At 45.2% G+C, this 14,308-nt stretch overlaps 1 protein-coding gene across 1 annotated transcript in view; it reads left to right on the forward strand.

The window, feature by feature from the left end:
• Positions 1-14,308, forward strand: part of AASS (aminoadipate-semialdehyde synthase) — a 568,722-nt gene that overhangs the window by 118,439 nt on the left and 435,975 nt on the right. Inside the window, exons 5-6 of the mRNA XM_086966854.1 lie at positions 5,312-5,379; positions 5,461-5,607. Coding sequence (XP_086822980.1) covers positions 5,312-5,379; positions 5,461-5,607 — 215 coding nt within the window. The remainder of the gene's footprint in view (positions 1-5,311; positions 5,380-5,460; positions 5,608-14,308) is intronic.

Consider the following 14,308-nt stretch of genomic DNA (forward strand, 5'->3'; position numbering starts at 1 on the left):
ACAATGTAAAGTGCTTACTGGCTTTGCGGCTGCGAAGGGAGCCCCTGGAACGCGGGACCCCGGATGGGCCCCCCCGCACTGCAGGGGCTGCGTGGGCCTGTGTTACGCCCCTGCGACAGGAGGATGTTTTGTCAAAGTAGTAGGGCCGGGTCCTCCACCCAGGCCTGCACAATCTACACCTCCATTTGTGGAGATTGAGTGGTCACAGCTGCCTGCTTTCGACATCCCTTCCTAGCTAGTGAATGCCATCTTGGCAGCCAGTCGGCAAGCCACAAAAATCACGTATACTGATCTCCGAATGAAGTTTTTAGCTTATTGAACTTCCCATCAGTTAGAACCATTGGAGGCCAAAGTGTCAGATGTGTTGCTATTTGTGCTAATTTTGGCCAAGCAAGGGCGCTGAGGCCACTGTTAAAGGTTATTTTTCTGTCTTATCAGCCTATATATATATATATATATATATATATATATATATATATATATATATATATATATATATATATATACAGCATAAACCATTGTTGTTCATATCACCTGTTGTGAATTATTTTAAAGGTTTCCTCCACATTTTCTCACCTAAACCACTTGTGATGCCTCAGTGATACCTTAACCAGGTTCTCACATATTTGATGTGTACACCATTTGAGCACAGTTTTCGTATGTGCTGTTTGACTCTAAAAACAGTCTTTCTTATACCTATAACATCAGTTTGTCGCATGACTTCAGCAGCCACATACCATCTTTTTACCTGACAAACTGAAGCTACAGACTAAGGCGACATTTATGCTCATGGTTATGTTGCCCTTCCAACAATCCATCACTTTTCTGCTGTTATTTGCTCTACCTCATCCCTCAAAAGAGGAAAAAAGACTCCATTGTTTGGATTCCAAAATCGCTATGATCTTTTACATTGTTCACATCAAGGACCATTGAGTGAACGATTAGCCCCTTGTTGAGTTCGCAGGAGCAAAGGGTAAGGCAGTACAGAAAATAACCATTTCAAGGTGAATAGTCCTCTGCATCAAAATCTGCTATGCACTGGATAAGAAGTAGCCCCTAGAGGGCTCATTCTACCAGGGCCAATTCAGCTGCCCCTATGTTGGGATGCAGAGTGTCTGCCTTTGACATATTTCAGACTACAATGTGGACGTTCGTTCACAAAGTGCTACTACATTGATAGCCAGGTCTGTCTGGAAGGACACTTTGCCCATTTGGACCTGCAGGACTTTTTGGTGTGAGACATTCCACAGATCCTACACTTTTGGAATCTTTTTGTATCTATTCACAAATTCAGGAATCTGTGGTTAGAAGTATCCATCAGAAGGACAAGTTAAGTCTAGATTTTCTATAACTTAGTCAATCTATATGTAGCTATATAGTAGATATATCTTTAAGCTATGTAGATGTGGAGTTAGGAATAGTATGCACATACCTTTTGATATTTTGTCTTTAAGTGTTCTGTCCTGTACATTCTTGTACCACAAAATTCTGGGGGAGTCCATATTCAGTATTACAATCCTGTAGTGTGATAACGAGTGACGTATATAACGTCTCAGGTTTGGGAATAAATATGGAAGGCAAGAGAAGGAGCATTCGGACGTGGACACAAGTAAATGTGTTGCTTGTTGGTGTTTATCTCTCTACAGTGACAGGGCCATTGTGTACCAAGGACTTAAGTTAAAAGTTAAACGTCACAAGTGTCCTACAGCACCATTGTGCCACCCACTGCAGTGACAGCTTGTAGAGCCTGGCTGTTGCAGTTTTAAACTGCATATTCAACCTGTCAAAATAACCCTTCTTGAGAGGACTAAACATTCCTTAAAAATAACAAGTCGCCCCTAAATAGCCCTTAGTTCCCACGAGGTAGGGTGCATGGAATTTATAAGCCCCAAAAGCTATTTGTACTGTAGCAGGGTTGGCTGTTCATTAGGAAGCAATTGGGATAAAATATTAAAATTGATTGTTATCTCTGGCTGGGAAACAGCTACACATTTCATTTGTGATATTTGAAATATTTATTACAAGCTCAATTCACTGGTGAAGTTCAATTGTTAATACACTGTTTTTGGTAAGGTTCTTTTAGAAAGTTACTTTTTCCTGGCCTAAATAGGCCCTTTTGCAACTGTCACTTAGGCCACTTAGGATCTAAATAGCCCCCTTGATGAAATGTGAACTGGATCCCAGAGCTGAAATAAAGGCCTGGGTTTGGGGAGGTGTTTAGTTCCTCTTACAGGATGACCATTTTGGCTGTGTCCATGAACTCGATTAGCTTCAAACATTCCTAGCCTGACACCGGCAAATGTTAGCTGATACCTGGGGAGGGACCTTCTTTGTTTTCCCAGTCAAGCAGGCACCAGTCCTAGTGTGAGAGGAGCTGCCTTCTGAACTGGTTTAGGCCACATAAGTAGGTTTGTTCATTTCCTTGTCCTCACCAGAGGGTGGGAACACAGGCTTTGAACAAGGGTAAAGTGTTTCGCCATCCTGGATTTAGGCAGAGAGGAGCACTGTGGTATTGTTTGCAGTAGGGCACAAAGGAAGAGCTAAAGTGGGTAGGGTTGCCCCTGGGAACATTTCCTCAACTGGTGTGAGAGGGGCCATGAGTCACTGCCCAATTAAAGGCTGGTGCCAGGCATCGTACTCTCCTCAGAACACTTGCTTGACATGTGGAAGAACAGAAGAAGTCTGGATCTGTTGTCTGAAAAGAGCCTACAAGACTGGATCTGCTCTCCCTCTTGTACCTAGGACAAATAAGTGGACTCTAAGGGCCATACAGCTGACCTGCTGTTCAGGCTACAGGGACACTAAACCCTGCAAGAGGCCTTTTTGCAACTGCCTGGTTGACCAGTTCTGACTGGACCTGCCCTGGGACCCTGCTGCTGGCCTCTGCTGGAGTTAGCTTTGACCTCCAGAGCTGTCTGGAAAGTCTTGGACCCTTGACAGTGTCAAATTGTAATCCTAACTTATCCTGAAACTTAGGACTGCGAAACCTTTTAGCTTCAAAGACCTCTGGAGGACCAGGATCAACTTGCCAAGCCAAACCAACGAAGGTGTGTTGCCGTTGGGCAAAAGACTCCGGTTGCTTCTAATCAGAGCTTTTCTGCAGCAGGAAATCCAATTCAACATGACTGCACGTAAAAGATATCCGGTCTTGTGGAGCCCATTTTGGCTACTGCCTGCCTCCTTGCCGCACTGAAAGAATCAGCGTTCCAAAAAAGTCCATTCCAAATGTCAAAATCCACAGCAGGCAAAAGTGCCACAAAATCATGGCCAGTGAGGGAACTTCTCTGAACACGAAATTCAAATTTATTCCACTTGGAGCTTCCCTCCAAAAGTGTACAGCTTCACCAAGGCCTTATCCAGCAGCTATACGACGACTTGTAGCCATCCTCAGCCACACCCTGCTGCCTTGCTCAGCTAAATGTTTTTTACTTAATCTCGGAGACCAAGTCCAAAGGTAAGATTTCTAACTGGGTTGAACCTGGTTTCTGTATCTGTTGCGTGCTTCATCTTGGTTGACCTTAACTTGTGGCTAGGTACTGGTCAAGCACAACACAGATGACCGTGGTTAGCACTTGGCACTTAACGCTTTTGGGCACTATTTTGATATTTGAACTTTACAAATTAATTACTCCGGTTTTCTTTAATAGATTTAGGTTGTTGTTTTGGTGACATTTTATTTATAAAAATGTACTTTGTGTCAAAATTGTTGTGGGATTTTTCTTTTGTTGTGTTTTGACTTTAGTACTGTTAAGGCACTGTATACATACTTTACACACTGCCCCTAATTTAAGCCTGTGTCCTCTGTCATAGCTACCTGTGGGTTGATTTCAGGTTAATCTAGTGACTACTGCTTCACCTTGACAAAGGTTGTGGTTATTACTTGATGTGGATATTTATCCTCTAAACTCTTACACTAGGTCTTTTAGTTGTGTCCCGTCTGAGGTAGATACTTCCATTTAGCAACTTATATTGTGATACTGCTGGTAGGAGAGCCACATAATGGGGTGCTTTGCTTGGATAACTCGCACACAAAACAAGGGAACCCTACCCACTAAGGAACCAGGGTACATATTTTATATAAAAAAAACATTGGTTCCAGTGGAACAAGTGGAAGTATATTTGATAAATACTGAACAATGTCTAATAATGGTATGAAGGTTACCGAGGATGTAGGAAGGAAAAACAAAACTCATAACATCGATTGAAATACCATCAGTTGTTATTTTTACAAAATTTCAAAGAGTATACAGTTAACTACATATTATATTTTACATATATCAATGTGAAGACTTTAGAAAACGGAGTCCCAAGTGTAAAGTGTGAACCGAAGAGTGGTTAAGACACACAAAAGAGTGACAGCAAGTGACAGTTATGTACACGGTTTCAACAGGGGTATATTTACAAGGGAATGGGAAAACGATCACATAAACAATATTCAATAATATATACAATGACTATTAAATTCATAGACATTGATTAGAAGGTTCATTCCCAATGAGCGTCAACGGCGTTTCGACCCTTTACAGGATGGAGGGTCTCGTCAGGACAGGGACGGTGTGGGACATCTTTAAGAATTCAATCAAAGGCTCGTGATGGAGTAGGTGCCAACCATGCGTGAAAGGGAAAAGATGAACGTACTCACAGTGAGCCCAGCCGGGTACTCACTGTCAGTAGTAGGAGAGTATGTTGTTTGTGGCAGTTATTTCACATAAGTGCTGCAATGAGCACGAATCCGGCGCTGGCCAGGAAAATCCCTGGGAGTAAGCGCGGTCTGCTTCCGTCCGAATGCTTCATACCATTATTAGACATTGTTCAGTATTTATCAAATATACTTCAAATTGCTTGGATAACTGGTTCACTAAGTCTTGCAGCTGACCATTATAACTTGTGATGGACCCCGCTTTAGCTTCATAAAACCCATCATTGACACACAGGCCATTAACCATTTTTCCCTGTTACCCCAGCGAAGGCTGCATGGACCTGCTTCTTCAGACCTAGGCCATGCTCTTGTGGTTCACCATGGCTTTGTGTTTAGAGAACCCTGTGTTATATTTTTGAAAACTATCTTTAATCTTTTTTGTTTACCGTAGGCTTTGAAAACAAAATGTATCAATACACCTATACCAAAATGTATTCACCCTGTCAATCAGCAGCACAATTTAGGCACATCATAGCCATAATCTTAAAGCCTCAATTTGTATATTCAAAATGTCTTCTATATTGTTCTTAATTCCTGTGTGTGTGCTTTAGACCCCTAATGATGTACTCTCACATGGTTATTCTTACTAGAATGTGCATTTCTCTATTACAGGCATGATCAATATTTTACATGGACTGGGTTTGCGGTTTCTTGCGTTGGGACATCACACTCCTTTTATGGTAAACTTTCTTAAAATATTTGAGTGGTTAGTGTATGAAAACTATTCTCTTAGTTTCTAACAAAGGTGTATCTAATTTCAGCATATTGGCATGGCACATAACTACAGAAACAGCAGCCAGGCTGTTCAAGCGGTGCGGGACGCCGGATATGAAATTGCTCTGGGTTTGATGCCTAAGTCCATTGGACCCATTACGTTTGTTTTCACAGGCACTGGGAATGTCTCTAAGGTAAGCCTTTTAATTCACTGCTATCTCATATCCTAAATGAAAATGAAGCTTTTTAATTCAGGGCTTTAATTAGGGGGAATCATTTAGTAGAAAGATTTTGAGTTCCACATGTTCATTGTTATGCAATCAAGCAAACTCTACTAAGTTCACGCTCTGTTTTCAATAGACCTAGTTGTTGAACAGATAGAACTTTCAGTTATTTCATTTTTGAAAACGGGAAGTAAAACATACAAGGATATCACACCTGTTGCGACTTGCTTAAGTAATGGCTACTGTTTCTGCACTTAATAAATTAAGTATTCCTTTGCCCATTTGTTACTAGATTGAACCCTCTTCCTAAGTGGGGGGAAAACAGTTCCTGCGCCCCCCTCTCTTTAATGCAAAAACAACAGTTGATGGACAGAATATAGAATACAGAACATTGTCATACATTCACCCCAGTACAGAGATCTGGGCCTAAATCCATAGTTTGTTTGCTCACCATACCATTCCAGTTTGAACCTAGCCATATGCACATCAGTCTTGACCCTGTGCCTCTTGGGAACAGTCCAGCCCAAACTGCCAAGCCAGGTCCTCTCTGGACTGGAAACAAGCATCCTTAGGACCTGTTTCGGGGGTTTCCCCCCTCTTCAGCCTGAATAGCTTTGATTCCAGTAGCATGGAGAGCACGGGACCCACGTCTGGGCATACTTGTCCCACTTGGAGTGACAAATGCAAAAACAAAAGTTGATGGACAGAATGCAGAACAATGTCACACATTCACCCCAGTGCAGAGATCTGGGCCTAAATCCATCGTTTTTGCTCACCATGCCATTCCAGTTTGAACCCAGCCTTATGCACATCAGTCTTGACCCTGTGCCTCTTGGGAACAGTCAAGCCCAAACTGCCAAGCCATCAATTGTGTGTCTTTTTTTCTTTCTTGCCCTAAGTGCGCCAAGCCTGGCCAGGTCTAAACTAGGTTGGCATGGTGAGCAAAAGAAAGATGGATTTAACCCAGACCTCTTCACTGGGGGTGAATGTATTGATTTGTACTGCATTCCGTCCAACAATTGTGTGTCTTCTGCTTAATCGCCCTAAGGGCGCCAGGTATGCCCAGACGTGGGTCCTGGGCTCACTGTGCCACTGGAATCAAGCTAGCCTGGCTGAAGAGGAGTGAATCCCTGAAACCGGTCCCAGGATGCTTGTTTCCAGTCCAAGGAGGATCTGGCTTCGCAGTTTGGGCTGGACTGTTCCCATAAGGACCACAGGGTGAAGACTGATATGCATACGGCAAGGTCTAAACTGGGTTGGCATGGGGAGCAAAAGAATGATGGATTTAACCCAGTTCTCTTGACTGGGGGGTGAATGTTTTGATTTGTTCTTTATTCCGTCCATCAATTGTGTGTCTTTTGTCCCCTCTTTTTAAGGCATGGAGTAAGCCCATTTTTCTAAATTAAGCAGTTTGATATTGTGGTGTCAATTGCTATATATATTTAACTCCTACACAAACGCAAATTTAAAGGTCAGACATGGCTATATGCAAATCAGTCTGACCCTGTGCCTCATGGGAACAGTCCAGCCCGAACTGCCAAGCCATACCTTCCCTGGACCGGAAACAAGCTTCAGAGGACCGGTTTCTGGCATTCCAGCCGTCTTCAGCCCGGCTTGCTTGAATCCAGTGGCAAAGTGAGCAAGGGACTCACGTCTGAGCATACCCTGCCACACTTATGCTCAGACGTGAGTCCCTTGCTCACTTTGCTACTGGATTCAAGCAAGCCGGGCTGAAGACGGCTGGAATGCCAGAAACCGGTCCTCGGAAGCTTGTTTCCGGTCCAGGGAAGACCTGGTTTGGCAGTTCGGGCTGGACTGTTCCCATGAGGCACAGAGTCAAACTGATTTGCATATAGCCATGTCTGAACTGGGGTGGCAGAGTGGGCTAAAGAACGGTGATGGATTAAACCCAGATCTTTTGACAGGGTGTGAGTGTTTGATTGATTCAGGTGCTCCGTCCATCACCACCCCCATTTGTACTGTCTTAATGTTTGGGCAGCTGTTTTTAAGCATCACTTAATGAAAATATTTTGAATGTGTTAACTTTATTTATTGTTCTAGTATTCTATCTAGAAATCGGTTTGGTTGTTTCTCCACGCTTTTTCGGGTTTCGGGCGAGAAGACCATTTAAAATGCTATTTTCTGGATAGTCTTGTAACCAGGACTTTAAGATACTGCAGTGTGAAGAAAGCTCGGAGTGTCTGTAATTGTAAAGACTTGGGGCCATATGTATGACCACATTTTCCCATAGGCACAGAATTGGTAAAACCCTTTGATACATCTGGCCCTTTGTTTCACAGTTTCAAGCATTTTATCACTTCATAATAATGCAACGCTAATTGTGTATGTGTATAGAGTCAACCTTGGTCTTGGAAAGCAGGTTGTTTACCGCTGGTGTAATGGAACTTGGTTTATACTAGAGGTAATTTTGGGTGGTGAAGATAATGGCAAAGGTGCTAGATTGTAGCCCTTGGGCTGTCCTGCAATGGTAGTGCCAGAAAGATAGCTGCCCCAGAAAAAGCATGGTTGGCACTGCTGGTTACACTAGGAAGTGTTGTCGCATTGGCTGGCACCTTTGGATGTCTTTTAGTGGGTAAAGAGCATCATAGCTTGCTTGTGTGTTCAGAAGCCTTGAAGATGTTGCCGAAAAAGAAATGTTTCAACGTTTTGTTTCTATGCCAGTTGAATAAAGTCGGTACAGATGTTATAGAGTGTGGTAAGTAGTTCAAAGCATATGCTATCTGTGAAGGTTTTGTCTTCCTGCAGAGAAGGGCTTCCAATTTAGTTTGATTTATCTTTGGAGAGGAATCTCAGTGAGAGCATGTGTGGCTGTTACTGGTGACAGCCTTAAAGAGCATGCACCAGTCCTTGAAAAATGTGAGAGCTGGGAGTGACAGCCAGTACAGTGCAGTTAGTATGCACATAATGGGTCTTTATAAATACTGCTGATCCGCAGCTGCTCTTCCACTATGGCTTTTTATTATCATTTTATTTTTCTTGTGCCAAGTCTTGAGGGCAGGGCCAGGGATGGTGACAGTACTGGAGGGGGGGTGGTGGGCACTGTTGTCAGTGCACATGACCGTTTGGACGGCAGTCTCAGGCCAGCCAAACAGTCATGTGCACTGAAGTTCTCTCCATCTTCAGATGCTTTGCCAGGTCGGAGAGACCAAGCACAGGCTCCCAGTCTGTCTGGGAGTGCAAATTCATGACTCAAATTCATGGCACTCGGGCCAATCTTGAAGCTGCTCTAATGCATTAGAGGAACTTCAGGATTGGCTGCACGGCAATTGGGTAGCCTGTGCCTGTCTGCAGTGGAGTGGCGATGAAAGAAGCAGAAGAGCGGGATGCTGGAGGGCGGCAGATAAGTTCTTCTTTATTTGTCTTCCTCGTCCCCCACCCGCCCGCCTCTTTTCCCTGACACAAGCCACTTCTGCCACTGATCTAACTTACTGCCACTGGGCTGAATGCTTTGAGCTGTTACGTGTAGTAATACATAACTGATTCTGCTTGTTTGGTTCAAGGGCACAGTGTGAGACATAAAAACAATGATTAAAAAGACAAAAAACATGATCTCTGAATAACTGTGATACTGCTGGTTTGGGTCCAGGACACAGTGTAAGACATAGAACACTGATTAAACAAAAAAATGCATGTTCCCCAAATTTGAAAATATTTACACAAGGCAGGTATTGCTTTTCTATTAAATTTTGTATTAGTAATTTACCACAGACTTTTAAAGAACTACAAAACTCTAAGAAACATCTACTATTTATTCATTTATTTATTTATTTATTTTATAGTTTTTATAGAGCGCGAACCAGAATTGTGAGGGTATCGGAGTGCTTTACAGGATTAAGGGTGGTATATAAAGCATTAGGAAGGGAGGGATCAATTGGGTAAAATAGGGGATTGTTAGACCTGGCACCTTGGCGTGAGTCTCCCTTCCACTTTTTGCTGATGTGCCTCTGATGTTTTGCTGGTTTTCCGATACTCAGGGCACTGCGCCACGGCTGACCCGTGCCGCAGTGCAAGTGCTCCCTACTGTAAATTGTACATGCGATTGGTATCCATGATTGGTTCATTGGATTTACTGTTAGTCCCTAGTAAAGTGCACTAAGAGTGCCGGGGCTTGTAGATGCCAATACTGCTGGTGGGCCTGCAGCGCTGGTTGCGCCACCCACCGAAGCAGCCGTAAAGATGTGTCTGGGAACTGCGACCGCAGAACCCGCGTGCGGTCTCGTACTGTCACGCTAGCTGGGCAAGTGCACCCACTTGCCAGCCCCCGAACCTTCCCTTGACTACATATTAGTCACCCCTATGGTAGGCCTGCGGGCAGGGTGCGTTGTAGGTGTAAGGTAGGACAAGCCCTGATGTGTGTGGCATGTCCTAGTAGTGACTTACAACCAAAACCGTATTTCACTATTGAAGGCTACCTGCTCCATTAGGCCAGACTGAGCTGCTGGAATTATTACACCCTATAATCCCAGCAGGCTCAAGGAGCATGGTAGCGCGTCGTGTTTAGTATGCCTGAACTCAGGATGATAAAATATTTCTTGTAGACAAGTTTATTTTAGTATCCTGTGTTTGCAAATGCTACTTTTAGAAAGTTAGCCTTTGCTTGCCTAACCATTTCAGCCCGCCTCTGCTGGTATGTGTATCTGACTGTCTGGGACGTGTGAGTGACAGGGCTGGGAGGGTGACAGGTGGTGAATGCGCAGATTACACCTTAGTGGGAGGTAGGAGTGGCTCTTGACTCTGGATCTTGCTGTGCTCTGCCACCACAATGCTGGCTCCACCCCCCTGGGGAGCGTCGGATGATTCAGCCGACACCCGGCCCAGGAAGGGCGAAGCCCCCTCAACAAGGTACTCTGGCTGCCCCTGTCCGCACAATGCTGGCTCCACCTCCTGTGGGGCGTCTGATGCGCCTGCCCCTCACACTGAAAGCAGAAGCCGGAGTACACCCGCCAGGGTACTCGAGGACTGAGAGTGGCTATGCAAAGGCCCCCCTGGCCTGCGAGAACAAAAGAAATGCCATATAAAAGAAGGAGCCCGTCTCCTTGAAAATTAGATCCTGTTTGGGCTACAGAAGGAACTCTGCCCGACGAGAAGGACCGGGAAGGACAAGGAAGAGTGCGGTCTCTTGCCTGTGTCTGGTGCCTTGCTGCCGAAGGAGAGAAAAAGGAAAGACTACGAAAAGACTTTTGCTTTACAAGACTTTGTGCCGAACTCTGCTAAAAGATCGCCAAGGGCTTGAAACTGAGCTTGCCCCCTGACCAGCGTCCCAGGACCAGTGGGCGCTACACCCTGAAGAAAGCAACTGCGTGTGCTGCTCCTCGTGGCAGTACCGACGGAGGAATCTCCTCCCAGGCAACGACATCCACCTGACCACCGTGACCGGGGCCCAGAGCAACAGCGAGAGCAAAGTGAGGCCCAGCCGCCGCTGGCCCGAACACCGTGACCGCAACTGCACCGGGAGCCCGAGAGCAAAGCGAAGGAGGACCCGTCCAGTCCGAGCTCTCGAGTTGACTGCGCAACGAGCAGCCAATCCACTTGCAAAGACGGACTGCCGCCCTGTGAGAATCCCCTAGGTCGGTACCTTGCCCGACAGCTCAGCTGTGAGCGCACAGCTGCACCGGCACTTGGCTGGGTACGTCCTGCACTTGAGGACCGTACTGCCACTTGCCGCCACCACGCAACCGCCGCCTCCAGGGTCGGAGCGGACGACGAGGAAAGGACCCTGCCGCCACAGAACACCGCTGCCCCGGATGACCCGTGAACTGCTCGGCTGAGAGCCGCAACGAACAGCGACCCCGGGAAGGCAACGCGACGTGGGACAGATCCCCTGGGAGCCGCCTGCTCCACAAGAACTTTGTTGAACTGGGCAGAAGGCCCGAAAGAACTCTTATTGCTCGAAAGAACTGTGGCAACTTGAACTAAGTAACTTGGAACCGCTACTTGAAAGTCTGATAACTGTATTCATAAGCCTGCTTGAATTCTATATAAAGATATATATTTTTACAGAATACAGTCTGGTCTCATTGTGTGGTGGGTTGGTTGTGACGGTGTAATATTGCAAGTGTTTAACCCTATGTGCCCCAAAGATTAGCCTACGACTGCTTAAGCCACACTACCTAGAGGGTAAGCAGAGGTTGTCTGGAAGGTAACCCTCAGCCCTGACGAGGAAGAGAGAGTCCCTGCTTGTCGCTAGTGTTGCACTGCGCCAACTAGAGCCTCCCCCTTCCTACAGGGATACATTATACAAGAGAAGCACGCTGTCTAAAGTTCCAGCTACATGTGGGATAAAATTTAAAACCGGTAGATACCTTATACAAGGAGGCACGCAGTCTCAACTCTTGGGGGGATGCCCAGGAGTGCAGGAATAGGTATCATCCGTAGAAGCTGTGGATAATGCCGAGATGGAGGGTGGAACATGTCGCTGAGGTGATTGTAATGTATTTATTAGACATCTACATTTATAACATTACATCAGATGAAAAGGAACACCTAACGGTCTAGTGATCTTTACTAATCTACACATATGTGAACACTGCCATTTTCGCAGTGTGCGGATTACTGATGCAATGTCTTCCTTGGAAAAGTTCACTCAAGAATACACGATAATAAATAATTTGTATACGCAAATATATATCCCCTCCTGGGTTTCAAGGCACTGGAGGCCGTCGCATGATGCGGAGTTGCCGCCAGCGCTAGGGATCGAACCGCGGTACCTGCGTTCCGGAGTCAGCCTCTCTGGCTGCTGCGCCACACCTCTCCCAAGATCAAGTGTTTGTCGAAATGTGCCAGCATTACCTAGCAAGACTAAATATTATTTACTAGCAGACATACTCACATAATCCATTAGGCATTTAACTGTGGAAAAAGTAAATCTTATTTGAAATCATTAAGTCACAATTGATACCAGATTACAAATAACATGAAATCATGTATTTCAAACACAACAAAATGCCCCCATAAACTTCTTAAATGAATGAGACCGCGATTACATTTACAACTTCCCCTTCAAAAAATATGTTCCAACAGGGGGGCTGGGGTTTGGGTGGAATGGAGACAACCATTGCCCCTGTGACCTAAAGAGAATTATTACTTTACCTACCAACTAGCTAGTGAAATGGGCTTTCTGTGTTAGGACTTGACACAAAGAGTATTCTTTTTTAAGTTTATCTTCTACTTCTGAAGTCCTATCATGCACTGTCCTATATTCCTTATTTTCATCTTCTAGTTGTGTATTACAAATGTAATCTCCGCCCCAAATCTGTCAAGGGTATTCTGCAGCCACCGAGGTCGATCAGATATGTATCTGATACTGTCCCTGTCACCCAGGACCACCAAATAAAGAACACAGCTCATTCTAAAAAAAAACAGGGCTTTTCATTGTCTCTTGAAAGGTGAAAGCTGCGGGAGTATCAATTGAAGCAGACCCTCCTTCACCAGTGACTACTGAGTACTATTTATGCCTATTCTAAGAGTGGGACTTTACCCCTAAAGGTTAATTTAACAAATACATTTTCTTAAGTAAGACAAATATGTCTTGTAGAGGCAGACCCTCACAATTGAGTTTGTCCCTGAGAAAGGGAAACATTTTTTTTGCTTAAGAGGGTTGTTATTTGCCAAAATCCCTGTCTATCAAGGGGTTTTGCCTTCTCGCTTCCAAACTGACACGGACATGACACTTCTGAGGAAACGTTTGAAATGCTCATTGCTTTCAAATAGTGCAATTGAATTTTTCAAAAATTAAAATAACAAACAAAAAGACACATCACGCTGGAAGGGTCAGACCGTGAAGAAGAGGGACCAGGCAGAACAAAAATCGGAAAATAACTAATGAAAGAAAAAAAAGATTAAGCCAGTTTAATCCATAGAAATTAATAGATGCACAAAGTACCTTAGAGGCTTCAAAGACGTTGCAAGGCGCAGGGAAGGTAAGGTGCTGATGCGTCAGTTCTTTACTGGCAGAGAAGGTGATGCGTCGGTTCTTACTGCTAGGCAGGGAAGGTTATGCGTTGGTTCTTTACTGACAGGGGAGGTGATGCGTAGGTTCCTTACTGCCAGGGGAGGTGATGCATCAGTTTTCAGACACGTAACCTCGGTTCCTTACTGCAGTGCGGTGTCGATGAGTCTGCATCGAGGGACGCTGCAACAAAATCTAGACGTGGTACGGCGATGCAACAGCCGCGAGGCAGGCACTGTGTCCATTTTTCAGCCCGAGCAGGTGCTGTGTCAGAGTTGGAGCGGGTTCCACGTACGCCGGTGACACAGCACTCGCCGCTCGCGCTGTGGCGATGTTTGCTGCAACAGTGAGCTGCAGCTGATGGTGAAAGCTGTGTTCTATGCTTCCAGTGGGAACCACACTTCGGTGCAGGCAGTGTCGAATGTGTCGAACTTGTGCAGCGATGCGTCGAGAAAACAGGCGCTGGGAGTCGATGCATGGATTTTCTCTTTGAGATCACCAGTTTACACTTCCAATGGCCCAGGGACTGAATTTGACATTACTTTGCAAGTCAGGATTCTCTGCAGAAGAGCCCAGGCACTGGTAGGTGAAGTCTTTGATGGGCCTGAGTATTCTTAATAGGAAGCAAGCATGCACAAGCCCTTGGAGAACCTTGGAAGCAGTATGTAGAAAGCAAAGTCCAGGCCTTTCACTCCCAGGATA

This window comes from Lissotriton vulgaris, chromosome 1_1 (genome assembly GCF_964263255.1).
Source record: "Lissotriton vulgaris chromosome 1_1, aLisVul1.2, whole genome shotgun sequence".
NCBI classification, from domain to species: domain Eukaryota; kingdom Metazoa; phylum Chordata; class Amphibia; order Caudata; family Salamandridae; genus Lissotriton; species Lissotriton vulgaris.